This window comes from Dendropsophus ebraccatus, chromosome 9, assembly GCF_027789765.1.
Source record: "Dendropsophus ebraccatus isolate aDenEbr1 chromosome 9, aDenEbr1.pat, whole genome shotgun sequence".
NCBI classification, from domain to species: domain Eukaryota; kingdom Metazoa; phylum Chordata; class Amphibia; order Anura; family Hylidae; genus Dendropsophus; species Dendropsophus ebraccatus.
Genome location: NC_091462.1, coordinates 88666040 through 88692561, shown reverse-complemented (window position 1 = coordinate 88692561; position 26522 = coordinate 88666040). Strand labels below are relative to the sequence as shown.

At 46.3% G+C, this 26522-nt stretch overlaps 1 protein-coding gene across 1 annotated transcript; it reads left to right on the top strand.

Moving 5' to 3' along the window:
• Positions 1-264: 264 nt before the first annotated feature.
• MOSMO (modulator of smoothened) lies at positions 265-26084 on the top strand. Its single transcript, XM_069981989.1, has 3 exons — positions 265-540; positions 20555-20767; positions 23297-26084. The coding sequence occupies exons 1-3, from the start codon at positions 435-437 to the stop codon at positions 23479-23481; spliced, it is 504 nt and encodes a 167-aa protein (XP_069838090.1). The 5' UTR covers positions 265-434; the 3' UTR covers positions 23482-26084.
• Positions 26085-26522: the final 438 nt, after the last annotated feature.

Below are 26522 nucleotides of genomic sequence, written 5' to 3'. Positions count from 1 at the left end.
GACTACTTGTGCAGGGCAGATGTGGAGCAGCTGGTAACCAATCAGGTGGCAGCTCTTGCGGGATTGGCTGTTACAGCTCCTCCCCTGATGTCTCCCTCACTCTTATTATGTGGATGAGTGTATCGCACGTCCTAGTGGCATCACACATCAGTAGCGCCGTCCCGTATCACGTGACCTCTGTTGCTAGGGAGAGGTGTCCTCCGTCAGCTTCCGTAGTAACGAGGTGAGGGCGGGGCGATGAGTGTGTGTGTGAGGGGAGGGCTGCCGCGCGCTGTTTACTTCCGGGGGTCTCTCAGGAGAGGGGGCTTTGATTTCCGGGGCAGAATCCGGCCCGGTCCCAGCGCTGGGTTGGTGCTTTACACGGAGGGATCGCCCCCCTCCGTCTGAGAGGGGAGCGGGCACCGGGAGGCCCAGCGGCGGCGGGGGGGAAAGATATGGATAAACTGACCATCATTTCAGGATGTCTGTTTCTGGCTGCGGATATCTTTGCCATCGCCAGCATCGCCAACCCGGACTGGATAAACACCGGGGAATCGGCGGGTGAGTGACGGCCGGCGGGATGGGACCGTGCTGTGTGTGAGGAGATGGAGGCTGGCGGGGGGAGGGGGTGGTGGGAAGGGGGGAGAGGTGGTACTGACCTGCTGCTGGAGAGAAGGGGCTGGGGTGCCGGGTGCAGTGCCCGGTGTACTGGCATCAATGAGATCTGGATCGTGTGTAGTCATGGTGATCGCTCCATTTACCGGGTATCCAGAGGGAGTGCAGGGAGTGAGTATGACTGGGGGCAGGAAGAGGGAGGAAGGGGAGGACATGGATGGAGAGGAGGCTGGAGGGGAGGACATGGTGGGGATGGAGAGGAGGCTGGAGGGGAGGACATGGTGGGCATGGAGAGGAGGCTGGAGGGGAGGACATGGTGGGGATGGAGAGGAGGCTGGAGGGGAGGACATGGTGGGCATGGAGGGGAGGACATGGTGGGCATGGAGAGGAGGCTGGAGGGGAGGACATGGTGGGGATGGAGAGGAGGCTGGAGGGGAGGACATGGTGGGGATGGAGAGGAGGCTGGAGGGGAGGACATGGTGGGCATGGAGGGGAGGACATGGTGGGCATGGAGAGGAGGCTGGAGGAGAGGGCATGGAGAGGAGGCTGGAGGAGAGGACATGGAGGGGAGGACATGGATGGAGGGGAGGAGACTGGAGGGGAGGACATGGTGGGGATGGAGAGGAGGCTGGAGGGGAGGACATGGTGGGGATGGAGAGGAGGCTGGAGGGGAGGACATGGATGGGGAGGACATGGGGATGGAGAGGAGGCTGGAGGGGAGGACATGGTGGGGATGGAGGGGAGGACATGGATGGAGGGGAGGAGACTGGAGGGGAGGACATGGTGGGGATGGAGAGGAGGCTGGAGGGGAGGACATGGATGGGGAGGACATGGTGGGGATGGAGAGGAGGCTGGAGGGGAGGACATGGATGGGGAGGACATGGGGATGGAGAGGAGGCTGGAGGGGAGGACATGGTGGGGATGGAGGGGAGGACATGGTGGGGATGGAGAGGAGGCTGGAGGGGAGGACATGGTGGGCATGGAGGGGAGGACCTGGTGGGGTTGGAGAGGAGGCTGGAGGGGAGGACATGGTGGGCATGGAGAGGAGGCTGGAGGGGAGGACATGGTGGGCATGGAGGGGAGGACCTGGTGGGGATGGAGAGGAGGCTGAAGGGGAGGACCTGGTGGGGATGGAGAGGAGGCTGGAGGGGAGGACATGGTGGGGATGGAGAGGAGGCTGGAGGGGAGGACATGGTGGGCATGGAGGGGAGGACCTGGTGGGGTTGGAGAGGAGGCTGGAGGGGAGGACATGGTGGGCATGGAGGGGAGGACCTGGTGGGGATGGAGAGGAGGCTGGAGGGGAGGACCTGGTGGGGATGGAGAGGAGGCTGGAGGGGAGCTCTGGTTGAGGACATAGTGTCACTGTAGGTCATAGCTCTGGTTAAGGATACGGTGTGTCTGTAGGAGACAGCTATGACTGAGTATATTGGGTGACTGTAGGGGACGGCTCTGGTTGAGGATATGGTGAAACTAGGTTACAGCTCTGTTTGAGGACACTGTGTGACTTTGAGACCGCTCTGTTTGAGAATGATACGGTGCGACTGTAGGGGACGGCTCTGGTTGAGAATGATACGGTGCGACTGTAGGGGACGGCTCTGGTTGAGGATGATACGGTGGGGCTGTAGGTGAGGGCTCTGGTTGAGAATGATACGGTGCGACTGTAGGGGACGGCTCTGGTTGAGGATGATACGGTGGGGCTGTAGGGGACGGCTCTGGTTGAGAATGATACGGTGTGACTGTAGGGGACGGCTCTGGTTGAGGATGATACGGTGGGGCTGTAGGGGACGGCTCTGGTTGAGGATGATACGGTGGGGCTGTAGGGGACTGCCCTGGTTGAGGATGATACGGTGGGGCTGTAGGGGACGGCTCTGGTTGAGGATGATACGGTGGGGCTGTAGGGGACGGCTCTGGTTGAGGATGATACGGTGGGGCTGTAGGGGACGGCTCTGGTTGATACGGTGGGACTGTAGGGGACGGCTCTGGTTGAGGATGATACGGTGCGACTGTAGGGGACGGCTCTGGTTGAGGATGATACGGTGGGGCTGTAGGGGACGGCTCTGGTTGAGGATGATACGGTGGGGCTGTAGGGGACGGCTCTGGTTGAGGATGATACGGTGGGGCTGTAGGGGACGGCTCTGGTTGATACGGTGGGACTGTAGGGGACGGCTCTGGTTGAGGATGATACGGTGCGACTGTAGGGGACGGCTCTGGTTGAGGATGATACGGTGGGGCTGTAGGGGACGGCTCTGGTTGATACGGTGGGACTGTAGGGGACGGCTCTGGTTGAGGATGATACGGTGCGACTGTAGGGGACGGCTCTGGTTGAGGATGATACGGTGGGGCTGTAGGTGACGGCTCTGGTTGAGGATGATACGGTGGGGCTGTAGGGGACGGCTCTGGTTGATGATACGGTGGGACTGTAGGGGACGGCTCTGGTTGAGGATGATACGGTGGAACTGTAGGGGACGGCTCTGGTTGAGGATGATACGGTGGGACTGTAGGGGACGGCTCTGGTAAACTTAGGGGTTTTCTAATGTGAAGCCCCACACATTCTGGAAAAGTAAAAAAGCATTATGTCGTGCTTATTGAGATGCAAAATACAGCGCAAAACCCTATAGAGCGTGTTCTTCCCGTGACAGATATCTTCTTGCTTTGCTGCAAGTCTTTTTACACTGCAAAGGGTTAAATAAGGCTCAGAATTGGCACATAACAATGGCAGTAGGTGGTTGTGCAGAGGGAAATCTGTGAGTTGGAGGAAGGAGCTCTGCTGACTAGCCAGTGTATATAACATACCTGTAGGACGTATCGGACAGCTCTCCTATCGGACAACACTATCGGTACTTACCTCACTACAGGGCAATAGAGGGAACATTTTGAAAAGCAAAATGCTCAATATTCCCCAACACCTAATATGGGTAGCAAGTCTTAAAGGGGTTATCCTGAGATTAAAAATGATTGCTTATCCACAGGCCGGTGTGCGGTTTTTCTGAGCAGCCATAATTTCTTGGAAATGAGGTTGTGTGTGAATTGTCGGGAGCGCCTCCCCGCCTTTGGCTGCAGACTTTGTACTTGGCTTTTTCAGAACAGCTTTTTTCTTTATTGTAACCAAAGAATTAAAATTGATTTTGTATAGGAGCGGAGTTATTGTGTTTGTTTCCTGGGCTTTGTATCGACCAGCCGGCTGCACCATTACAGGATTATGTAGACGTTACCTTTATAGATGGGAAGCATTTTAGACTTTAAGATTCCGTTTATTTACAAGTAAATGTCTTAACTAGATTTCTTAGAAGATCTGCTTGTCCCTACATACCTGCTGCTTATTGTGTTCTTTATATGTGTCTCTGGATGCTTTGGAGATCTGCGAATTCTGCAAATAAACCATCAAAGACATGGGGGGCCTGTCACTAGGATAGCCAAGGGGAGGACCCCCAGTCAGTAGAACAAATATGAATGGGCAGTGCCAGGTTACTTTGATTACTGTTGGCTCTGCTCAGTTTTTTTCTGGTTGTCCATAATGGCAGCCCATGCAGTCACTGTGAGGTTTTGGAAAGCTGGATGGCAGCTACTATAGCTTCCAGTACAGCTCTTGGGAGGCTAAACATCCACCATTCCTAGCAGATCCGCCAGAACAGCTATGTCTGCTTTCCTTTGCCCTCCAATCTCGGCACAGAATAGAGGGCATTATAATATGTTCAATGTTTGTTTGTTTCTTTTCATAAATGGCACCATTTCTGTCCATAGATCCCTTTTGGTATTACAGCTTATAGCTGTTTCCAATATTTTTTCTGGCTATTTTATTTGAACAATAAAGCGGGTCATTTTGAAGGAGGAGGAGATAATGAAGAGTATTAACTCGCCTCTCCTGGTGCCTCTTTAGGGCTGGATTGCTGCACCGTAACACCTACCAGGCTCTGGGATCTCCATCACATCAGGTGTTACGACCCGGCTGATGGGCTGGCCACACAGCCAGTTAGTCACTGGCGCGGGACGCCGCTCCAGTCACTGATTCGCTGATCAGGTTGTCCATTGGACAACGTGACATTGGGGGTCCCGAAGCCGGTCAGGTGGTGCGTCACGGGCATGGGGAGAGGTAAGCAATGATTCATTGCTTCCACTTGTTGACTAAGAGCTGGACGTTTCCTTTAAAGACAGCTGTAAAATAGCCACGCAAAAAAAAGAAAAAAAGGCGTAGTGGGAACACCTCCCTGATAACTTATTGTTATAGTTTTGGGGGAACAAAGACATCCTTTTGTCACTTGATCTAAGAGAACACTTTTAGATACTTATATAATGAAGCTAAGCGGTCAGGGAGTGGATCACACGGCTGTTGCACTTTCTTCCTGGCTGTATCTCCTGATCACAAGGTTTCAGCGGTGACACTCCCAGCCATCAATAACTTGACATTCCTGGTGACCTGTCAAAAGTTATTATTGAAGACAGATACTTTACATGTTTTTAGGGGTTATCCAGGCTTAGAAAAGCATTTCTACTTTCTAGATACTGCACCGTTCCTGTCCTCAGTTTGGATGGGGGTTTTGCTGCTCAGTTCCATTGACGTGAATGGTATTGAAGAGAGCAGCCTCTTCGAAAATAAAAACATTCTTTTACATTCTGGAAGCACAGAGAAAGACATGAAAGGTGCCATGTGTCTCCTTGTCCTAACCGATCTAACATTGTCAGCAGTTTGGAATGTGAATTATTCCCTTTAAATCAAATAAATCTATATATTCCTGATGACAGCAGTGTGATCCCGGGCTGGCCGCTCTGCACTACTTCCTTTATTTCCATAACATGCAATGACATTTCGCTTCCACTGGAAATGGTCGCGCAGCATAGATTTTTAACTGAGCGACCGTTTCCTATGGGAGAGCAACATCATTGGATGTTCTGAAAAAATGGGAACCTGGGTAGACCGGGATCCGGCAGCGGTGGGGGAACAGGACATATCCCCTGAAGCCCTAGCCAAGTATTCATATTTTCTGTAATATATATATAATTTTTTTTTTTTAGGTATCTAAACCTTTTCCGATTAGTTTGTTTTAATTTTTATTTTTTGTTATTTAACATAAACATGGCCACGCTTTTCTGTACATTAAAATTACAGTGAAACGGATGCAAAAACCCAGTATGAATCTAGCCTAAGTGATGACATGTAGTTATAATAGGTGGGGGTCTGACACCTTTAGGAGTGAAGGTACTGCATTGCTGACTTAACAAAGCCCCTCCTTTCCTGCCCAGCACTGCTTGGTCACATGGTCACAATTGCTAAACTGACTGTATCAATAACACATGTGCTCTAAAGTGTTACTGTCATCTAGTGACAAAATACTTAAAGGAGACGTTCGGGCAGGCAAGATCAAGGTACAGATGTATATTGTGTATATTAACACTATTCCAAACTACACTTTATTGTATCATATGATTATCCAGCCATTCAGGTCACATAACACAGGGTCGGGAGAGAACACGTTGAGCATGGATTTCTCCCGGCTCGTTCCACCGATCCGTCGCGGCCTGAACACTGAAGCCCTGACCAATCAAAACTTTTTGACCTCCCAAAAGTTTTTTCTAATGCCAGGTACTCTATGTGAGCGCAGTTATGTGCACTGACCGGCAGAAAATCTGTATTGAACTAACTTTTTTTTTTTTTTAATGACTTAACCTCATCTGTATAATTTCATTTGCTAAAGCAGCCTCCACTACTTCTGTAAAGCGATCTCAATGCAGTAAAATAATGCGATAAATGAGCGCAGCATAGTGGGCTTGTATCAGCGTGACTCCAGGAGTTTAGCCTCTGCAGCAGTAATTGAATAAGCCAGGTCTGCCTGGCACCTGCCGCCTGACCAGAGAACGGCTGGACATTGATCAGAACACGGGAAAACGTCCAGATCTCCTCAAACAGGATGGATTGATTTTCTCTATCGGCCTTTTTAATTAATAGTCATTTTGTGTCATTTTGTGGCAATGTATCTTGTCTTGGTCGTCACGATGATGCCGAGCGAGACGCTAAACCACAATTTCATCCATTAGCAGACGTGACGTGCCAGTGTTAATATAGAAGAAGAAGGTATAGTCTTAATAGTGTGCTAGCACCTGTACAGTCTGTGTAGGTGATCTCTAACCAGTTGTTAAAAAAATTCAGCTCCATTCATTGCAACAGCTGAGGAGCCATTGGTCTGTGTGAATAGATGAGACAAGTAGACATCACCAGCATCTGACGGCTTACTTTATTTTGGAAGAATAGACGAGAATGGCGACGAGACAAATGTTTTGTTTTTTAGCCCCAACCATTCCTTTATAAGCCCCACCAGGTGGGCAAGTTACTCTAAAGGCTCTGTTCCACAGAACGATTATCGGCCATTACGACCAATTATTGTCCCGTGGAATAGAAGGCAACGATCAGTCAACATCGTTCATGTCAGCTGAAAAACAAACGACTTGGATAGCAGCGATCTACTGCCGTAGCTCCGCGGAATAGGAGCAGTGGCAACAGACCGCCACTATCCTCTATGGGCTGCCCAGACGATCTAGCAATCACCCGGGCAGACCCCCCACCCGCAGATCCCCGCGGCCCCACCCGCATTCACCTGCTTGCTGCTGCCGCGTGTAATAGCTGTGGCAGCTAGAGGGGTACGAGGAGCAACCTAGCACTGACAGCGCTCGTTTGCTCCTCGCAGTCGGCCCGTGGAATAGGGCCTTAAGGCTGGTTTAATGCACACTTGATAAGGACTAGAAATAAGTGAATATCGATCACACTCTGGTCTGGTTTGTCTTAACCCGAACATGCAGCATTTGCTTACTGGTGGTTGAAGAAGGCTACCTGGAAAACACGGATACAGCCTATGGCCGGATTCACACTATGTAAGACACCGGCCATTCTCTGACCTAGCGGGTGATCTTTATTTCTCTTGAATTAGGATGCGGGCGCATCCGTGTGCGCCGGAGCCGCACTCTCCATTGTGTGACCTGTCAGGGTTGTGTGGCCGCACAAAAGTGATATGTCAATTTTTGCTGCAGCTGCTAGAGATCCCGGCCAGAGCATATGTGTCTCTTAATAAGGACACATTTTTGTATCCATATTGCCACGTCAGGTCTTGGCCCAATCGCGCTTCTATTGACCCCCATATCCGTCATGTGTGTGTTACATAGCAGTCCTTCATCCGCTCTCTTACCATATGTATGTATGTATGTATGTATGTATGTATGTGTAGCAGTGTGGTTTTGGTTAGCACAGTTTCCTTTGATGCCTTGTTTGTTTGTTTGTTCGTTCTTCTTTACCTGCTATTTAGTCATTTGCAGGTTTTTATGAGCGAGCAGCTGGCATTGTGAATATCATTCATGATCATGGTGGCTCAGAAGGCAGATTTCAGAGGCTTCCCCCGAGGATCTTGCGCCGTATTAACAGTTTGTCTTTCTGGTGTTATAACTGTGAGATTTATCATTGGGAATGTAATTACGCTTCACGGAGGAGGAGGCCAGAGGTAATTTTTAGCCCGGCTTCCTGTAAACAGAATGAGGATTGTGGAGGGAGGTAAACATCTGAGAAGAACGGCTCTGCTCATCTCAAGCAGCTTTCCTAATAGACAGGATAGTGGGAGGCTTAATCAAAGGCTCCGTCTTCACCCGCTTTTACTGCCTACCTCGCCCTTATCTGGAGGAACTAGTGTAATCTGGCATCCGAATAAAATGGAATTGGCAGCGGATCGTGTTCTGATAGAAGTAAAATATTGATGCTGGGGAACACATTGATGAAATGTGAATTATTAATAAATATAAATTAAGCATTCATTGCAATCTGTTTTGGCTGCTGAAATCTCTTTCGAAGGAAGTGTTAGGAAAACATATGTCAAGTAGGAAATTGGGCTTCCGAAAAGCGAATCCAAAGTATGACATGTAACTCCTTCTCTTGGTGGTTAGACCAGGTTTCCAAGCTTGGACCAGACAATGGGAATGATGCTTTTCAGTTTTAAAGGGGTTGTTTCATGATTACATGATCCCACCTAGGATAGGGAGTGACTGCTTGGGGGGGGTGAGGGGTGGCTGCTGTTACTCAAGAATGGGGACCCCAATCTCCTGTAACAACTGATCAGTGGTTACACATGCACCCCTCTGCCCCATTTATTCTTTGTTGGAACTGCTGGAGATAAGTACTTGGCTCTTTCCACCGGCTCTAGTAGAAAATGAATGGAATGACAATCATTCGGGTGCACTGTTGCACTGCTCAGATGAGAGACTTATTTTTGAGATCAGATCAGATCAAGAGTATAGGAGATAACTTTTTTTTTTTTTTTTTTCTTCTCTCTCTCTCTCTTCCTTATAGCATGGGACAACCCTTTTACTGCTCCATTGCATCTAAAATAAAATGTCTTGCGTAAAAAACCTTCAACTGTTTTGTGTCTACAGCTGCTTTGAAAATGTGTGTCTCCTTGGTAACAGACTACAAATAAACACTGTAGTCAGACTGCAGTAAAACATTTAGCAAATGTATGTGTTATGTGGAGACACCTTAAGTAAAGTGCCATTGCTTTAAAGGCTAGGAGCACCTTTGCAAATAATAAAGGGTTTTCCTGCGCTCTTCTCTATGCCATCAATATTCCATTGGTAAGGGTAAATGCTCTGCCACTGCTACAAGTACAGCATTGAAGAAGCTTGCATCCTTCTTTTTTTTTTTTTTTTTAATGCTGATCTGCGGGGGTACTGAGAGTTGTACTTTGGCCATTGCAATATTGAGGGTTTATTTTAAGCATAGTCCTATCAAATTTATATGCCCAGATAACCCTATTATGGATGCCCTAGACCTGAAGAAGGCTACCTCGTAGTATAGAGCTTGGCATGACAATCGTTCTGTCTGGGATGACAGCTGTAGTCTTCATCCTATGCCGTACCAGATTCTGAAAAACTACAACTTCCCGGCTCTGACAGCTACCTGCTAAGAGTTGTAGTGAAAACCGGAGCACAACAGTACAGGCATCCGTGCTGTACAGCGGCTATTAATCTATTTGCAGCCGTGCTTCTCTGCTGGGACTGTATTACATTGTAATTGACCTGTGCCAATAGGGGAAGGAAAATTGTACCCTTACTCTCCTCTGCCCACTCCCCAGGAGTGAGCGCAGAATGACAGTCCTATGAGTTAATACATGTGATTATGTGATGCAGTGGCAAATACCAGAGATATACCTTAAGGGAATGTTTCCCCTTCTTCCCATGCATATGTATGAGTCACATTTCCATAGAGCCGTGTCACCGGCTCCACACAATTAATCTGCACTCACTCCGCTCTCCTAATAAAAAGGAAATGTCATCTATATCCCTTCTGGGCTGGAACCAGGAGACTAAGCAGTGTGCCGCTTATATATATATCTACAGAGCGTATGGAGGGGACTCTGCTCCAGGCTGATGATTCTGGAAGCCATATTGTGTTCTCTGTGCCTTATGTACAGACATCCTTAATATGGAGATCTATAGGGTAACGGCATAGGGAAGCCTATTACATACATCTCTGGGAGTGTGATATAGCCTCCCGTTATCTTCTGCTTCTCTGGGTATTGCATCATTTAAGTGAATAGAGCCAAGCTGCAATAACTGAGACAACCATTGATCTTCTTATAGCCTCTTTAAAGGGGTATTCCAGGCAATATGTATTGATGACCTATTGTCAGGATAGGTCATAAAGATCAGATCACTTGGCTTTAGCCACTCGGCAACCCCACCGTTTAGCTGTTAAATAGTTCATCAATAAATTTTGCCCAGGGATCCAGCGGGATAGAATAGTGCTGATGTCTGTGCTATTCTATCCAGTAAACCCCTAAGCATATGTGCCCAGCGGAGGTCAGAATCGCACACTTTTGGTCTCTGTGGGCAAATAGGAGTCTAGATCCCTTTAACATAAGCATCAGAATAGGTCCCTGCTAAGGTGACGTGGCTAATAAATGCGCTGTTTTAGAGGTAAAATGGTGCAGTGCCACTGCCCAAAACCCTGTACCCATTGACTTTAGTGGCAAACCTCTAGTGACTAAGAATATCCAGTTTATTTTGCAACAGGTGGAATAAACATGGAGTTTCCTCTTCCCTCTTTTTAGTGTGAATGAGATTTTTGTAGTCATGTACAGCAGTGACCGCAGCTCAGCAGCTTTTGGTACTGCTCTAACCCCAACATTGATATGTCCCAGTAGGGCATGGTGTGCTGAGGATGAAGGTAAGTTTCTTGCCTTCATCCTCTGTGCTCTTTTTGTAATTTTGCTAGTGAGTTACACGGACCCCAGTCTCTAGGAGGGTGGGCTGGCCCAACAGGGTGGTAGTCCCACCCACAGTGCACCAAAACTGCTAATCCTCCTGAAAACTGTGCTGAGGATGAAGGTAAGAAACCCATGCAGTATAAGGACATATCAGATGGTAGATTCCAGGGTTTCTATAAAAAAAAATAATAATGCCAGTGTGTATTTTCTCCCCGTTTATAGAAGTCTGTGTGAGGAAAAATGCCACTGTTCTCTGGGGGTGGGGGTAGAGAGGCCAAGAAGTAAAAAAAACATCGAAATGTCTCTGCATCTGGCTGCGGCAAGTCTCACACATGCATAATCCACTGCGGATTTCCTTACTTCTATAGCTCCACGACAGATCTGCATTTAAGGAGGATTTGCTGTAGACCCATTAAAGTCAATGGCTGGTAAACTCAGCGGATTATTGATGTGTGAACATGCCCATAGAGTCAGAGGTTCAGAGCATCTCAGAAATCCCCCCCCGGCTTCTAACACTCATTATAATAAATATACCCTTCAAATTTTTGCTGAACTTAAAAAAAAAAAAATTTCCCCGATCCTTTCTTCTATTCTTCTAGCGAGACTATGTCAGATTCCAGCGCTGTATCTTTCACTGAGGTTAGGACTGAATAATGAATTTCTTTGTGTCTGCGATTTAATGGGAAGCTCTTTATTCTGCCGACGGTGGAAAGATTACAGGCTACCAGCTCTATGCAAAATCCCAATCTCCTCCTAATATTTTATATTCTGCACAGACTCGTCTTTGTCTTTCAGTTTTCCTCTTCGCTGTGTCTGGGGATTTGGGGGAAAAAAAACATAGTTTGGCACAATTCATCAAAACAGCAATGATACTAAACTGCAGCATTTACCGCAGGGCAGATGCTGAGGAGAATGCAGGCGGGGGTTAATAGCTGGATCAGCGTCGCGGTAAATAATGGAATATCCACATTCATTACATCACTGGCTTCTGGACATATTGCCTTCTCGTAAGGTCAGCATGGCCACCGGTCTCATCATAATGCAGACAGACAGAACACGGACATCACATGTTATATACATGGAATGTGTGAGCTGGCTTTGGAGCAGTCAGTTGTCCATGAGGGGCTATAATAAAAATTCCTGGAAAGCAAGATTGTTCATGGGTAACTTTGGAAGCATGAAGTGGCCTACATAGCATAGACGTAGAACAGACATTTCTGCAATTTAAAGGGAAACTCTAACCTGCTGATAGCTCCCTATTGCGCCGGTGGCGCTGATGAGGATAAGTCTCTTACCTTCATCCTCAGTGCCGTTCCTGTGCAGTTTGTAGTGGTAAGGCTGCATTCAGTAGGGTGATCACCCCTGGAGCACCAATCTAACCCACTCCACTGATAATCATTAGACTGCGCAGGCTGGCCCGGGGTGATTCAGGACACAGGATAACACTACAAACTGCATAGGAACGGCACTAAGGATGAAGGTAACAGACTTATTCTTATCCTCAGCTCCCCGCGAGCAATAGGGAGTAATCAGCAGGTTAGAATTATCAAACCTGCTGATAGTTTCCATTTAAAAGGCTGTAACCTGATTTTAAAATGGTATTCACACTTAAAAAATTGATGGCCTACCACTAGCAAGCGAGTTCTGACCTGACAGGTACGCGTATGCTTGCTTTCCATATTGCCCCGTGTAATAGGGGCTTAAGGATGCACCATTAACCCTTTCAATCTGGGTCAGCATAAGCCGGTATGATTGCAGTGATTCTCAGCCATTCTTAGGGTCTTCTAACATGGCCCGAACTTAAACTGTTCTGCTAGATCCGCTCTTATTTACTTAGCAATTAGACGGGTCTATTATCGGGCAGCAGGGGCTGCATGAATATCATTAACGATGTTCGTGTAGCTCTTCCCTTAAGTATAAAATAATAAAGTAATAACTCACCTTACCACGTTCCCTGGTGTCCTCGGGCCTTCTCTGGTGTCCTCTGAGGTCTTCCCCGATGTCTGCAGCTCTTCCTACTCTGCAGTGACAGGCCGCTCAGCCACTTACAGGCCGCGGCCCATCTGGGCCAGTGATTGGCTGAACAGCTGCTGGCGTGTCTCGGCCTGTGATTGGCTGAGCAGCCGCTGGCCCGTCTCAGCCTGTGATTGGCTGAGCAGCCGCCAGCCTGTCAGCGCAGAGAAGGCAGGGCTGCAGACATCGGGGAAGGCCTCAGAGGAAAACAGGGAACATACCCAATGACACAGGGCACATTTTTTTTCAGGGAAGGTACAAGAAAACGTGAAGGCCGTATATGTAGGTCCATTTGGTATTTAGATGATGTTAGTATAATTCTGTTATAGTAGATCCTTAGCAGAGGTCTTGTCCCCTTTAGGTTATGGGGCTTCTGGACACTTTGTCAGCATGGTGACCCCTCAGAGCTCCCTGGGATTCCCTCCATGTTTTCCTTGTATTGGAGCTTGTTGTCCAGTGCTGTTGGTATTAGATTGATCTGTTTCTTGGCTTGTCTGCTTATGTTGCACTTAGGAGTCAGAACTGTGTGATTTATTATAAGCAATGTGACACCTCAGCTTGTTGTCACCCATCAGGCAGAAGGCCAGTGCTTTTAGAGAATTAAATTGTGCCCTTGTGCCGGGGGTGACGCCATGATGTGTGCCATGTTGCTGCTCTCCTGCTGTTTATTTACGAATAAATCCACAATTTTCTCCATTCAGTAATGGAATGCATTTTAATGCAAGTGTAGAAGGTTACTATCATGGTTCTCCACCACGGACTCTGTCAGTAGGAATATACTGTCCTATGTCAGGGTAGTGCAACCTAGGGACAGAGAAGCTGAACAGAATGATGTATCACTTACATTGTTCTGTGCAACTGATCCAGAGATATCCTCCTGAATAACAGGGATTCTGAGCACCGCACGCTAGTCCTAGTCCTCCATATTCATGAGCACCAGCTCCCTCTGCTCACAATCTTAGTCTTGCTGTGTATATCCAACTAACTGGGTATCTTAGTTCTACTGTGTGGATCCAACTAATATGGGTTCATAGTCCTACTGTCTGCACACAACCAACTGGGGGTCACAGTCCTACTGTCTGCACACAACCAACTGGGGGTCACAGTCCTACTGTCTGCACACAACCAACTGGGGGTCACAGTCCTACTGTGTGCATGCATCCCACCTATTGGGGGTCACAGTCCTACTGTCTGCACACAACCAACTGGGGGTCACAGTCCTACTGTCTGCATGCATCCAACCTATTGGGGGTCACAGTCCTACTGTCTGTACACAACCAACTGGGGGTCACAGTCCTGCTGTGTGCATGCATCCAACCTATTGGGGGTCACAGTCCTGCTGTCTGTACACAACCAACTTGGGGTCACAGTCCTGCTGTGTGCATGCATCCAACCTATTGGGGGTCACAGTCCTGCTGTCTGTACACAACCAACTTGGGGTCACAGTCCTGCTGTGTGCATGCATCCAACCTATTGGGGGTCACAGTCCTACTGTCTGCACACAACCAACTGGGGGTCACAGTCCTACTGTCTGCATGCATCCAACCTATTGGGGGTCACAGTCCTGCTGTGTGCATGCATCCAACCTATTGGGGGTCACAGTCCTGCTGTGTGCATGCAGCCAACCCATTGGGGTCACAGTCCTACTGTTGCGCGCATGGAGAGAGTCCCCTGAATCCTTCACATAAGCGCTAGTGGCCTCAGTAACCGGTCCAAGCAAGGTGCAGTGTGACTTAGGTGAGGTCTGTTACGGACTATACATTGCTCACTACACAGCTTATCAGTGTATTCTGTATTCTGTAAACCATGTGACCTATTGTATTGCAGTGACTGACTCCATCAATATTAGGGACTGCATTAATAATAATTTCCAAGCAGCCTCCATCCTGGAGTGTCCCTTTCATAGACTTGAGTCTTTAGTGTCTGATCTCGGACGTGTTTCCATAAAACCTCCAGAGAATTTGGCGTTGTTCTGTACACATAGCCGGTATACAGTCTGCCTGGTAATGGAGGTGTACTGTCGATCGCAGCTAGGAATGGGCACTGTGGTGATTCCTTCCAACTCCTCCACAGTATATGAATACCCTTCAGTCACCCACCATGTCATCACTCCGTGCAGTGTACATGCTCTTTCTATTCCATTAGTTAAGATGAGAATGTCAGGCTCCATAATGAAAGCTATTGAGCAGACTATTATGTAATTGCGTTCGCTCTCGGGTGATTGACACCGCAGTTAAGTGGCGTTCGTGTTTTACTTCTCGCTGCCGGGACGCCTCATGTATTCTAATTGGCCTGTGACCGTATTTATGCAAATAACTTCCACATGAAAGGGAACTGTGTTACTAAAAATCCCGACAGTAGCAACTCCCGAACACCCACCGCCACTTATCCGCTCTGCTGCCGGCAGCCTGTACTTTACTGTCACTATGGCCAGGGATGAATGACAGCTGTATATTATAGATGTGTATATAAGATGAGAGAGCAGATGAGCTTACCCCCCGTATGGTTACCACCTCTCAGTAGTCCTTAGTGCTCTTCTCAAACGGGTCCTGTTGCAGGAAAATCTATTGCCAACGCAGGTTATGATCCAAATAAACTGGGAATAAGGTAAAGTACTAATGGCTTCTTTTAACTAGAACATCAATACAAATGGCAATACAGTAAGCCATAGATATTATTTTATGTCAGGAACTGTCCAGAGCAGGAAAGGTTTTCTATGGGGATTTGCTACTACACTGGACAGTTCCTGACATGGACAGAGGTGGCAGCAGAGAGCACTGTGTCAGACTGGAAAGAATACACCACTTCCTGCAGCACATACATCAGCTGAGAAGTACTGGATTTTTAAATAGAAGTAATTTACACAGCTGTATAACTTTTGGACCCCAGCTGATTTATAATATTCTCTGAACGTTGACTTCGCTTCCAAACATAGCAGGGTTTTGTGTTTGGTGTGTGTAATGATTGTTCAGACTTCTGAGACCTCTTCTAGCCCTGTGCTGGAGTTACTATACGGTGTGATTATTTGGAGGTGAGAGATGCTACCGTCCTATAGATCTCGTGCTAACTAGTTGGCAAGCTGAGGGAATAGCTTGCCCCCGGTCACACTGTATCTGCGGTTACTGTACACTGGGCCAAGTCCTCATCTCTCCTGCCCTTCTGGGAACCTTCCTGACTGTGTTCCTCGACAGGAGCGTAGAGCGATCAATTATTGATGACCGCCTGCATTGGCCTTTACGGATCTTATAGTACAAGAGAATTGAGAGTACAGATATATAGTGGATGCTTACATGTAATAAAAAAAATAGTGACCATGTAGCATCTATCAGGGGCGCTTTTTGTTAACCTGGTTTTGCAGGATGTGTCGGCCAACCTTTGGCGGTATGTTTGTGCACATAGGTTTATTCTCCTGCCGATTCATAAGTTTCAATTACCCTAATGTATGACGCTAAAGCACTGTGCAATGGTTCTGGTGGACCCCAGAAATATGACACCATAATACTGCCCTAGAATCCGTGAGAACTGGTCAGGTGCTGCCAATAGGCCTCTCTGCCCATTGTGTCTGGGACACGTCCGTTCTTATTTGGATTATTCAGTAGTAACATTTAGCTTCTTTTTTTATTCTAACTTCACATGGAAAGTTTTGTCTAATGTTCATCTTCAAGCAATCTCCACGTCTGTTCCTTATAAAACGAGCCTTTTGTTTCCTATAAGAAACGTGTGAGCCAAGAATGGCTGCTTTCAATTTAGATGAGCCGCAAGTTCAGCTGAGGACTGTACCTTGTATGAAATATAAATGTGGCCATAAAGGGAAAGGTTAGCGAGAGTGATGGGGACTCCGCTCCTCGCCGCTCCGTCACCTTCCATGGTTTATGGCTTTAATTAAACTTTCATTACGTGGCAGAGTTGTCATAGTTATCGGCTCATCTCTGGATTACTGCATTAAAGCCCACTACAGTCCATAGGACTCCGCACGTGCTCGGCTTTCCTCTGGGGTTTCTTCTCCAGTTATGTCAAAGAATGCATCAGATTTCTTCCTTCTGCTGTGCATTGTGGGAGCTCAGGCTTACAGGTAGGTATACCACCGGAGCTAAACCCCTGGGCCACAATATCATCTGTATCGGGGTCTCATGTTTTATTTACAATACTGGTATTGGTATATTATGTGACTAAGGGGCTCCACTGTGACACCAGGGTCCAGATCTGACTGCCACCTCTGCTGTGTATTCACCTCCCCGGCCTACAATGTTGGGTCACATGACTGATAACAGGACGTCCATTTAGTATCCTTCATGTCTGATGAACTATAAGCAATTTCTACTCACTTACAAAAATTGGGCTGTCTGATGGGTTCAAGATCTACAGAGGATATGAATAAAAGTCCTTGCTACAGTATGAAGCACAATCTGCTCCTCCAAAATCGTTCGAACCTTCAGATAGCTGCTTTTAATTGAAGATCTGTCCTGGGGTCCGCTCAGCAGGTGATGCAGTTATTGTCCTAAAAAACAACTTTTAAACTTAAAGCCCTGTGTCAAATTGGTGTGGCCTTGAGTGTCTGTGCCCTAGGCCTGCACTTTCTCTCCGTCCCTCCTCACCATTAGGAATGCTCCAGGCAGGATTTCTGCTATTCATCACTTGTCTGAACACTGCACAGGTGCCAACTCGCCTGTGCAGTGTTCAGACAAGTGATGATTAGGAGAAATCCTGCCTGGGGCATTCCTAATGGGGAAGAGAGCGGGAGAGGGAGTGCAAGTCTAGGGCACAGACACTCTAGGCCACGCCAGTTTGACACAGGGATGCAAGTTTAAAAGTTGTTTTTTAGGACAATAACTGCATCACCTGCCAAACGGACCCCAGGACAGATCTTCAATTAAAGCAGCTATCTGATGGTACAAGTGGTTTGAGGGGGACAGATTGTGGGTACAGAGTCACTTTAAGATTCCTTCAGGCTACAAACCCACTTGCCGGATCTGCAGCGAGTCCCCTCGCTGCGTATTTGCAGCGAGACTCGCTGCAGATCCCGGCCCTATACTTTCAATGGCAGACAAACGCAGCAGGGATGTACATCCCTGCTGCGAGTTTGTCCGCAGCCCGCCCCGTTAACCCCCTGGCCGCCAGAGCTGATACTTTACCTGATCCCGGCTCCGGCTTGCTTCGGCAGGTCCGGGTGTCTTCAGCAAGCCAGAGCCGGGACCAGGTGAAGTATATGCTCGCTCCAGCCGCCCGCCCGCAGCCTCGGCCGCCCATTCGCCCAAGTTTGGGGACTCGCTGCAGATTCGGCAAGTCGGTTTGTAGCCTCAAAGAGAAATTGTTTTAACTTTTTTTAAAATTCTAGGGCCGTGACAGTCATATCCGTCAGTGTCTCGCAGTCATCTCATTTGGACTTGTCCAGACTTGCTACATTTAAATCCAGAAAAATAGCTACACACTGGAAACCATCTGTGCATCCAAGCAGCTAACTAGTCCGTCCGGAGGCCATCTGATAGCTTTTCATCACCCACTGTTAATAATCATCCTGTGTATGAACGTGTCTGTGTCCTGGAATGATATAGCAATTTAAAGGGATTCTGTGAGATACCAACAACATGGCTTTCACACACACACACACACACACACACACACACACACACACACACACACACTCTTTCTAGTCTTGTACAAGCATTTTAAAGGGGTCTTCTAATCTCAGATAGTGATGTAATGATGCTAGGTTTATGCTTAGCCTCTGTGACCCCCAGCCTTCCTGAGAATACAGGGTGCAGCTCTGGTGTATGTCTGCACCCGCTTCTGAGATTTCCTTATCGCTGTTCCTAGCCAGCTAGCTGTACAGGGAGAGGTGATCCCTACTATGTTAGTCAATGCTGATACTGAGACCATCTCCTCCCCCAAACTTTACTGCAGTTTCTGTAAATGTAGATTATTCAACGCCTGTTGAGAGGAACCAGGGGGTGGAGTAGAATGACCAATGGCCTCTCTGTTATAACCCTCTGTCCATTATGGCCCATTGTGAACAGTATGGGGTGGTGGTGCCCTGCATTCTATAGCTAGGGGGGTGGGGGGAGGAATATACTAAGAAGGAGGTCATTTTATTTATTACTGTTATTAAATGATCATGTATTTTTGTTCACATCCAATGTGCGCCTTCTGTCAGACATCGGGAGCATTGTAGTATTTATTATTATTATTATTATTATTATTATTATTATGTTCATTTATTTTTTGTGCAGGTTGCCACTGGGTAGAAAAGCATAGTCTCCTGCTCGCTGTATGAGACGTCCTCCATAGACTTATGATTGACGTTGTCTCATGCATCCAGATGTATTTTGCAGGAAGCCAAGGAGTGAAGCGTACACAAAAGCCGAACTTTTCTCACATCCAACATGAGCTCCAAACTCTATGGACGTTATTAGTAAAGCCCCCAACTCAGTTCATAGGTGCAACAGAAGCCACTTTATTCAAGGGAACTGACATAGAAATTCATCAGTGATGTGTTCTGGGGATAGAACTCCGATTACCAATTCATTAGTGATGTGCTCTGGGGATAGACTTCTGTCCCTGAAATGCGTCTCTGCTAAATTTGTATGCCTATTACCTTGACGTTGCTTTTTTTTGCACATACCAAATGTCCATGGAGTTTGGGGTGAGCATACTTGCTCCTCGGCCGATAATCGCTTTGTGTAATAGGACCTTAAGACCCTGTTTGTAGAACCTAGGCAAAGCAGCTGCAACTCCAAGACCTCTGAGTCTGCTACCATATCAGGGGTAATGAGCACCTAACTAGAGATTAAAGGGGTTATCCAGCGCTACAAAAACATGGCCACTTTCCCCCTACTGTTGTCTCCAGATTGGGTGGGGTTTTGAAACTCTGTTCCATTGAAGTAAATGGAGCTTGATTGCAAACCGCACCTGAACTGGAGACAATAGTAGGGGGAAAAGTGGCCATGTTTTTGTAGCGCTGGATAACCCCTTTAAGGGGGTTTAAACATTCAAACCAAACAAAATTTTTGACCTCTGTTTTCCTTTAAACAGAAACTATTAAGAGACATTGGGGTGTTTATCTAATGATTATGGCCTTCATTGAAGGTGGCCATACATATTAAAGGGTTTGCCCAAGATTCAAAAATATCCCCTCCTACTGAGACCTATACTAGTTCTGAAAATTGAGGTCCCTTGTCCTGACTGAATGGGATGGCAGCACACATGCTTTACCACCAGTCCATTCACTGTCAATGGGACGTCTAAGCTTAGCTGAGTACAGCACTCTGTTGACTTGGGTTCACGTTCAGGGGTTCAGGGGTCAGACCCATTCAGCTTATTATCCTTTGGTTAGGGTTTACCTTCCATGGGAACAAAGCATTGGGGGGCATGGTAAATCCATGTGTTTAGTCCTTCTTTCTCCAGTATCTGCCATTGGTAAAGGGAGGGTAGGGCCTCATACACATTAGGTGGACAGTTGGGGCAATGTTCACCTGTGTATGGGCTCCTTTGGAGCCTTGTAGATTATACAGTACACATTACTTTACATTCCCATTCACCCCTACTTTGCTGGCCCTTTCTCACTCGCCTGCATCTGGAAAGAAGGTCACACCAGGTCTCGGTCCCACCAGGGGGCGGTTGTGTGTTCTCTGTGGTTTGTGTCCCCAGTCTTATAATGATGTTGTATATTGATTTATTCTGCGCTTTGGTGTTAATGCCATTTCTGTCGTCTGCAGGTGCCCTCACAGTCGGCCTTGTCAGGCAATGTCAGACTATACATGGACGTGACAGGACCTGCATTCCTCCTCGGCTCCCTCCGGAGTGGGTTACAACACTGTTTTTCATCATTATGGGAATTATATCATTGACTGTTACATGTGGTTTGCTAGTGGCGTCCCACTGGAGAAGAGAAGCTACAAAATATGCCCGCTGGATAGCATTCACTGGCAGTAAGTGTTCATATTGTACAGCTCTAGCTGCTTGTGATAACCTGGTCCTATTGTTCACCGCAGCAATGGATGTATTAGTGTTTAACTGGATTACAGGGAATAGAGAAGTCTTTCACCAATTTAGTGTACACTAAAGATAACCGTGGCCTTGTGATCTAGTGTCATGGCTGCAGATATGCCTCGCTGTAAGAAGTCGGGGACGAGACCTTACAGGGCTAAGTGCTGGACCATTTATTAATCTGAATTGCGCCACTATTTAAGGTTACTGTCATTTGCCTTCACAGCAACGTCACTTTTTCTAGGTAATTTGTACAAGCTTTGTGAAGCTACCAGATATCTTGGAGATGTAATTCCAGATCTTCTGTGCATGTCGCTGCTCAAATCCTTTATGTGATCAGAGGGTGTATGCACACGGAGTCATTCTCGCGGAAAACGCGGCGTGGAAGCCGCCGCTCGTCCCCGCGCTCCCACTTTGCTCTTTGCCAACTTTATAGACTTTATTCTATGGTCGGGCAGATTCCGCTGTCCACCCAAAAAATTGGCATGTCATTTCTTTGGGTGGACTACTGAATCCACACGAGCATATAATTGAGCCTATGTGATGGCTGGAACTTCAAGTGGGAGCACGGGGGAGAGAGCGGCATATTCCGCTCTGAGTTTTCTGGGAGAATTACTCCATGTGCATGTACCCTTTGACAGAGTGGAGGATGAGATCAGGGCCAAGTCATAACTTTCAGAAATTCTTTACACGTAAGATAGTTCTTAAAGGGGTACTCCAGGGGTAAAAATCTAATCAGCTGGTTTTATCAAGTCATATAGATTTGTTATTTACTAATCTGAAGTCTTCCAGTACTTATCAGCTGCTGTTTGTCCTGCAGGAAGTGATGTATTCTTTCCAGTCTGACACTGTGCTCTCTGCTGCACTGTGTCACACTGGAAAGAAGAGACCACTTCCTGCTGGAAGCACTGAAAGGATTGAAATTTGAAAAGAGAAGTAAATTACAAATCTATATAATCTTCTGACACCAGTTGATTTGAAAGAAAAAATTTCTGGAGTACCCCTTTAATAACATTGTCTGTATGCTTGGAAGCATGGGGAAGGGGGCCAGTAACATAAATAACACACATTGCAATGTTGTATAACTTTGTAATGTTTGTTATTTAGTGAACAAAAAGTTTTTCACCGGACTAGTCCTTTAAGTTTAGGGTAACCTCCTTTCATGTTATAGTGTCTCTGTCACATTAAAACTTTGAACATAGTATCACAAAGTGGAGCCTGTCTCCTGCAGTGAGGTGGCGAGCACAGGATAGTAAAAGCCTGTGAGACCTGCTTCCAATGTCTACATGGTGTTTGTCAGCTCTTTCTATATTGGTGTATGTAAAGGAAGGACTTTCAGCCACCCTGTGCACACAAGGGAAACTGGACTCTAAAGACCCTATTACAGGGGGCAATGTCCAGGAGCAACCTGTCAGGTCAGCACTCACTTGCTGCTCTTTGCCTGATTGCTGCCGGCGCTATTACACTCACCAACAGCGAGCGGGTAAGTGTGGGGTGAGACCATAGGACATAGGGGTGGTCTGCTGTCAACACTCCTACTACACGGGGCAATGGCAGCAGATCGATGCTATCTTACTCGTTTGTCTTTGAACATGTTGAAAGACAATGATTAGCCAACATTGTTCATGTCGGCTGATTGTTCTCGGTTACACCAAGCAATTATTGGCCAAATACGTCCGCTAATCACTTTGTGTAATAGGGCCTTAAAGGAGAAGTCCGGCGAACGTTTTTATTAAAGTATTGTATTGTCACCCCAAAGTTATACAAATCCCCAATATACACTTATTACGGGAAATGCTTATAAAGTGTTTTTTCCCTGCACTTACTACTGCATCAAGGCTTCACTTCCTGGATAACATGGTGATGTCACTTCCTGGATAACGTGGTGATGTCACGACCCGACTCCCAGAGCTGTGCGGGCTGTGGCTGCTGGAGAGGATGGTGGCAGGTGGGCACTGAGGGACACAGGGCACTGGAGGGACACTGAGCATCCCCCCGCCATCATCCTCTCCAGCAGCCACAGCCTGCACAGCTCTGGGAGTCGGGGCGTGACATCACCATGTTATCCAGGAAGTGACATCACCATGTTATCAAGGAAGTGAAGCCTTGATGCAGTAGTAAGTGCAGGGAAAAAAAGCCCTTTATAAGCATTTCCTGTAATAAGTGTATACTGGGGATTTGTATAACTTTTGGGGGGCAATACAATACTTTAATAAAAATTTTCGCTGGACTTCTCCTTTAAGGCTTTCACTGAGAATGAACAGGGGAAGCTGAATGAGTGGGTGAAATTGGACAGTGAGGTTTTTTTGGAGGATTCTGTGTGTTCATTGAATCATTCTAGACTGAGCTCACTTCTCCATCTGACTTTCACTGAGCTAATAAAGTAGTTTAGGACAGAGCCTCCTCATCGGAGATGTGAGAGTTGTTGGTTATAAATATTCTTAATCATTTTTTTTCTTCTTTTCTTTCAGTGATCCTCTTCTGTATGGCAGCATTAATATTTCCCATAGGATTTTACATCAATGAAGTTGGTGGACAACCTTACAAACTACCCAACAACACTGTGGTTGGGTCATCCTATGTACTTTTTGTCTTATCCATTTTCTTTACTATAGTGGGACTATTATTTGCAGGCAAAGTATGTTTACCTGGCTGATGTAAAGGAGGAACTACAAGACTTCTTCTTTTCTCCTTGGAATGGATAATATCAATTTGTTGGGAAGGGTGGTGGGGAAAGGGGGTCCATGAACGCCTCTGAGGACCTTGCCTTTTTAAGGAGAATACCTGAAAGGGACAAGAGAACCGAGAAGCGAAAAGACATTGACTTGTTCTCACTATGCACTTTGGATCAAATGGAGAGCCTTCCTTTCCACAACCAAATACAAATATCATTGACTGATCTCCTGAGCATATTTATGCCGTCAGGTCTGCACTGTGACGTGGACTCGTGAAGAACAATGCTTTACACTGACAAGCAAAGCTGACCTTTATTACTGTACCAGATTCCCGTTTTTGTTGTCTGCTAACATAGGAACTGAAGAGGAAACAAATCCCAAGAGTATTTATGAACTTTGCATATGACCTAGGATCATTTCAAGGCGGAGTGGGGCTGGCCTCACTTAGGAGAAGGAAGGGAGGAGTAATCCCAGAGTAGAGACTTGGTGACCAAGAAGAACTCCATGCAAAGGAGCAAAAATAGATCAAAACCTGTTCAAACCCCTATGACATCCTATGGCTGAAAGCTTGGTTTTACATTCAGTCTGATCCTGCCAGCTTAATGCAATTTTGGGTTCATGCATAGATGGTGGAAACCTGGCCATGTAGGAGGTTATTGGTACTAAGCCTGGGCTCGGGGAGGGAGGAAAAACTATTCTGAATGGTGCTTTGCTAATATAAAGGGAATATTGGATTCCTTTTTATAGGCTCACAGCATACTGGAAACACTACATCTTTCTCCTCTTCTCCCCACGAGAAGAACACGTATTAGGCCGGGGTTGACTTTTTCATTTATATTTATAAAAAATATATATATATATTTTTTGCTGACGCAGTATACAGTGTATATACAGGCAGTTCTGGGAAAAGAATGCTACAAATGCTTTGCTAGCGATATCACTGTGGCGTGCAAACTGGAACCGGTAGATAACTAAAGCCATTTCCCTGAAGACTGCATAGTGAATAGTCTTCGGTTTACCTCATGCGTCGTAGCAGCCCTTAGTTTTATACTTTTTTTTTTTTTTTTTTTTTTTTTCCCCTTCTTTCAATGGTACAGACATTTCATATAGATTATTCTTTTGTTATTTAGTAATTTATTTCATCTTGAGGTTTGAGTATTTTGTGATCCTTTTTGGGTTTCACATTGATAAAAGGGCATCTATACCTACAGCGGACCCCTCTGCAAGACTTTAATTTGGGGTGGGGTTGTCGGTGCTTTAGCATCCAATGCATGGCTTCCCAATTGGCTGAACAGAGTGCAGAAATTTATATAGTTGTATGACAGACATCGCCTTGCGCTTAGCCGACTTGGCTGGAACCCACACGATCTTTCTTGCACTAGGAAATAGTTTGGTAGAAGAAGTATGGGGGTGAACCAAGCAGGTTGGGTGCGAGATCTGTGGGTAGGGACATTTAAAACTACTCTCTGGCCTTACTTTATTGTAGATGCCCTGAATTTTACATATAACTCCAGGAAATAAAACCATTTTCAGTTTTACCCACCACTTATTTCTTCCCCCTACCATTTTTGCATTTTTTTTTCCCCCGTTGAGTACCTTCTTTCTTTCACCGCGCTCATCTGCTACATGTAGCTGCATTTTTACCAGCGATTACTCCAAGCACAGCTATAGACTTTAAAACAAAAGTATGCTACAGGAGACGTCACTACTAGGTCAAAATGATGTAAATACCTTTGTTCTGTAATGTGTGTTACTTGTTATGACTAATTTATTATCAGTCAGATGGACATTCTTAAATTATTTTGTGTGAATTTTTTTTATTTTTTTTTTTTATTTTTACTTTTACCCATCATCCCTCGCACCATTTGTTTTCTCCTGACATTTGCATTCTGTAGATAACTATTTCATTGTCACATGATTATATGGAAATATTTGCAGAAAAAAATACATATAAACGGGGATATGAAAAACCAAACTTGATATTCAGGTTTGATTTTTGTCGAGCTCATTGTGTTTATTGGAAAACGGAGAATCGTGTAATAAATTGCCTGAGTTCCTCTGTGTGTGTTATAAAAAGAGGGGTCCGAAAGATGACTGAAATATTGTTGACTGGATATTTGTTACCAATGTTTGGGCTTGGCATGGTTTTCCAAACCGAACACTTGGCCTTTGATTCCCCGTAGCCGCAGAAGTTGTATGCTGCCTTAGGCGGTGTCCAACTTCTTCAGCTGTGGGGAATCAAAGGCTGAGCGATTGGGTTCGGAACACTGTGCCGTATCTGAACGTTTTGACAGATCCGCTCAACATTGGACTGAAAGCTTCAACCATTTAGTGAGTTTTATGGAGCCGAAAAGGGTGAAAATCACAATCCTTGTAGACCAGTTCTTTCTGCCCTGGCTGCCATAGATGCATCGTCATTGCAGAATGTTCTTTGTATCTACAGACAAGACCAACATTTTTATTGTTGACCAAGAGATATCGTATTATAATAAAACTCTATTATATCCAATTCATTGTAAACAGACTTTAATAGTCACTGCACCTTCAACAAACTTTGTATAAATTAGTCCAAGCAAAACTACAGGAAACTTCGTAATGTATTTATTTACTGGAAAAAAAATGCTTTCTTAACTTACCAGGCTGCTCCAAAATGTATTCACTCTGAAGAATCAGGTTACATGTTGCCTATGGATGAGAAGGAAAAGGAATCCGTTGCAGAGAGGGACAGAAGCTTCTGAAAACTTTTTTGAATTTTGTTTTTTTTTTGGTGTAATATTACCGTGCTGGGTTCATAGCATAAATGTACACAGTACTGCTCTATAATGGCCTCCATGCTGCTTCTAAGGGTGTAATATAAAGCAACAGTAGAGCAGGACCCCTCTTCTGTGTGTAAGATAGACATCATAGAAGCTAGTCTACAGCGACAAGTAGAATATAGAGATGAAGCATGCTGAGGGGAAGACTGGTAAAAGTGCCAGAAACAAGTTGCATAATGACCAGAACTAGTTGTTGTTCTCATGCA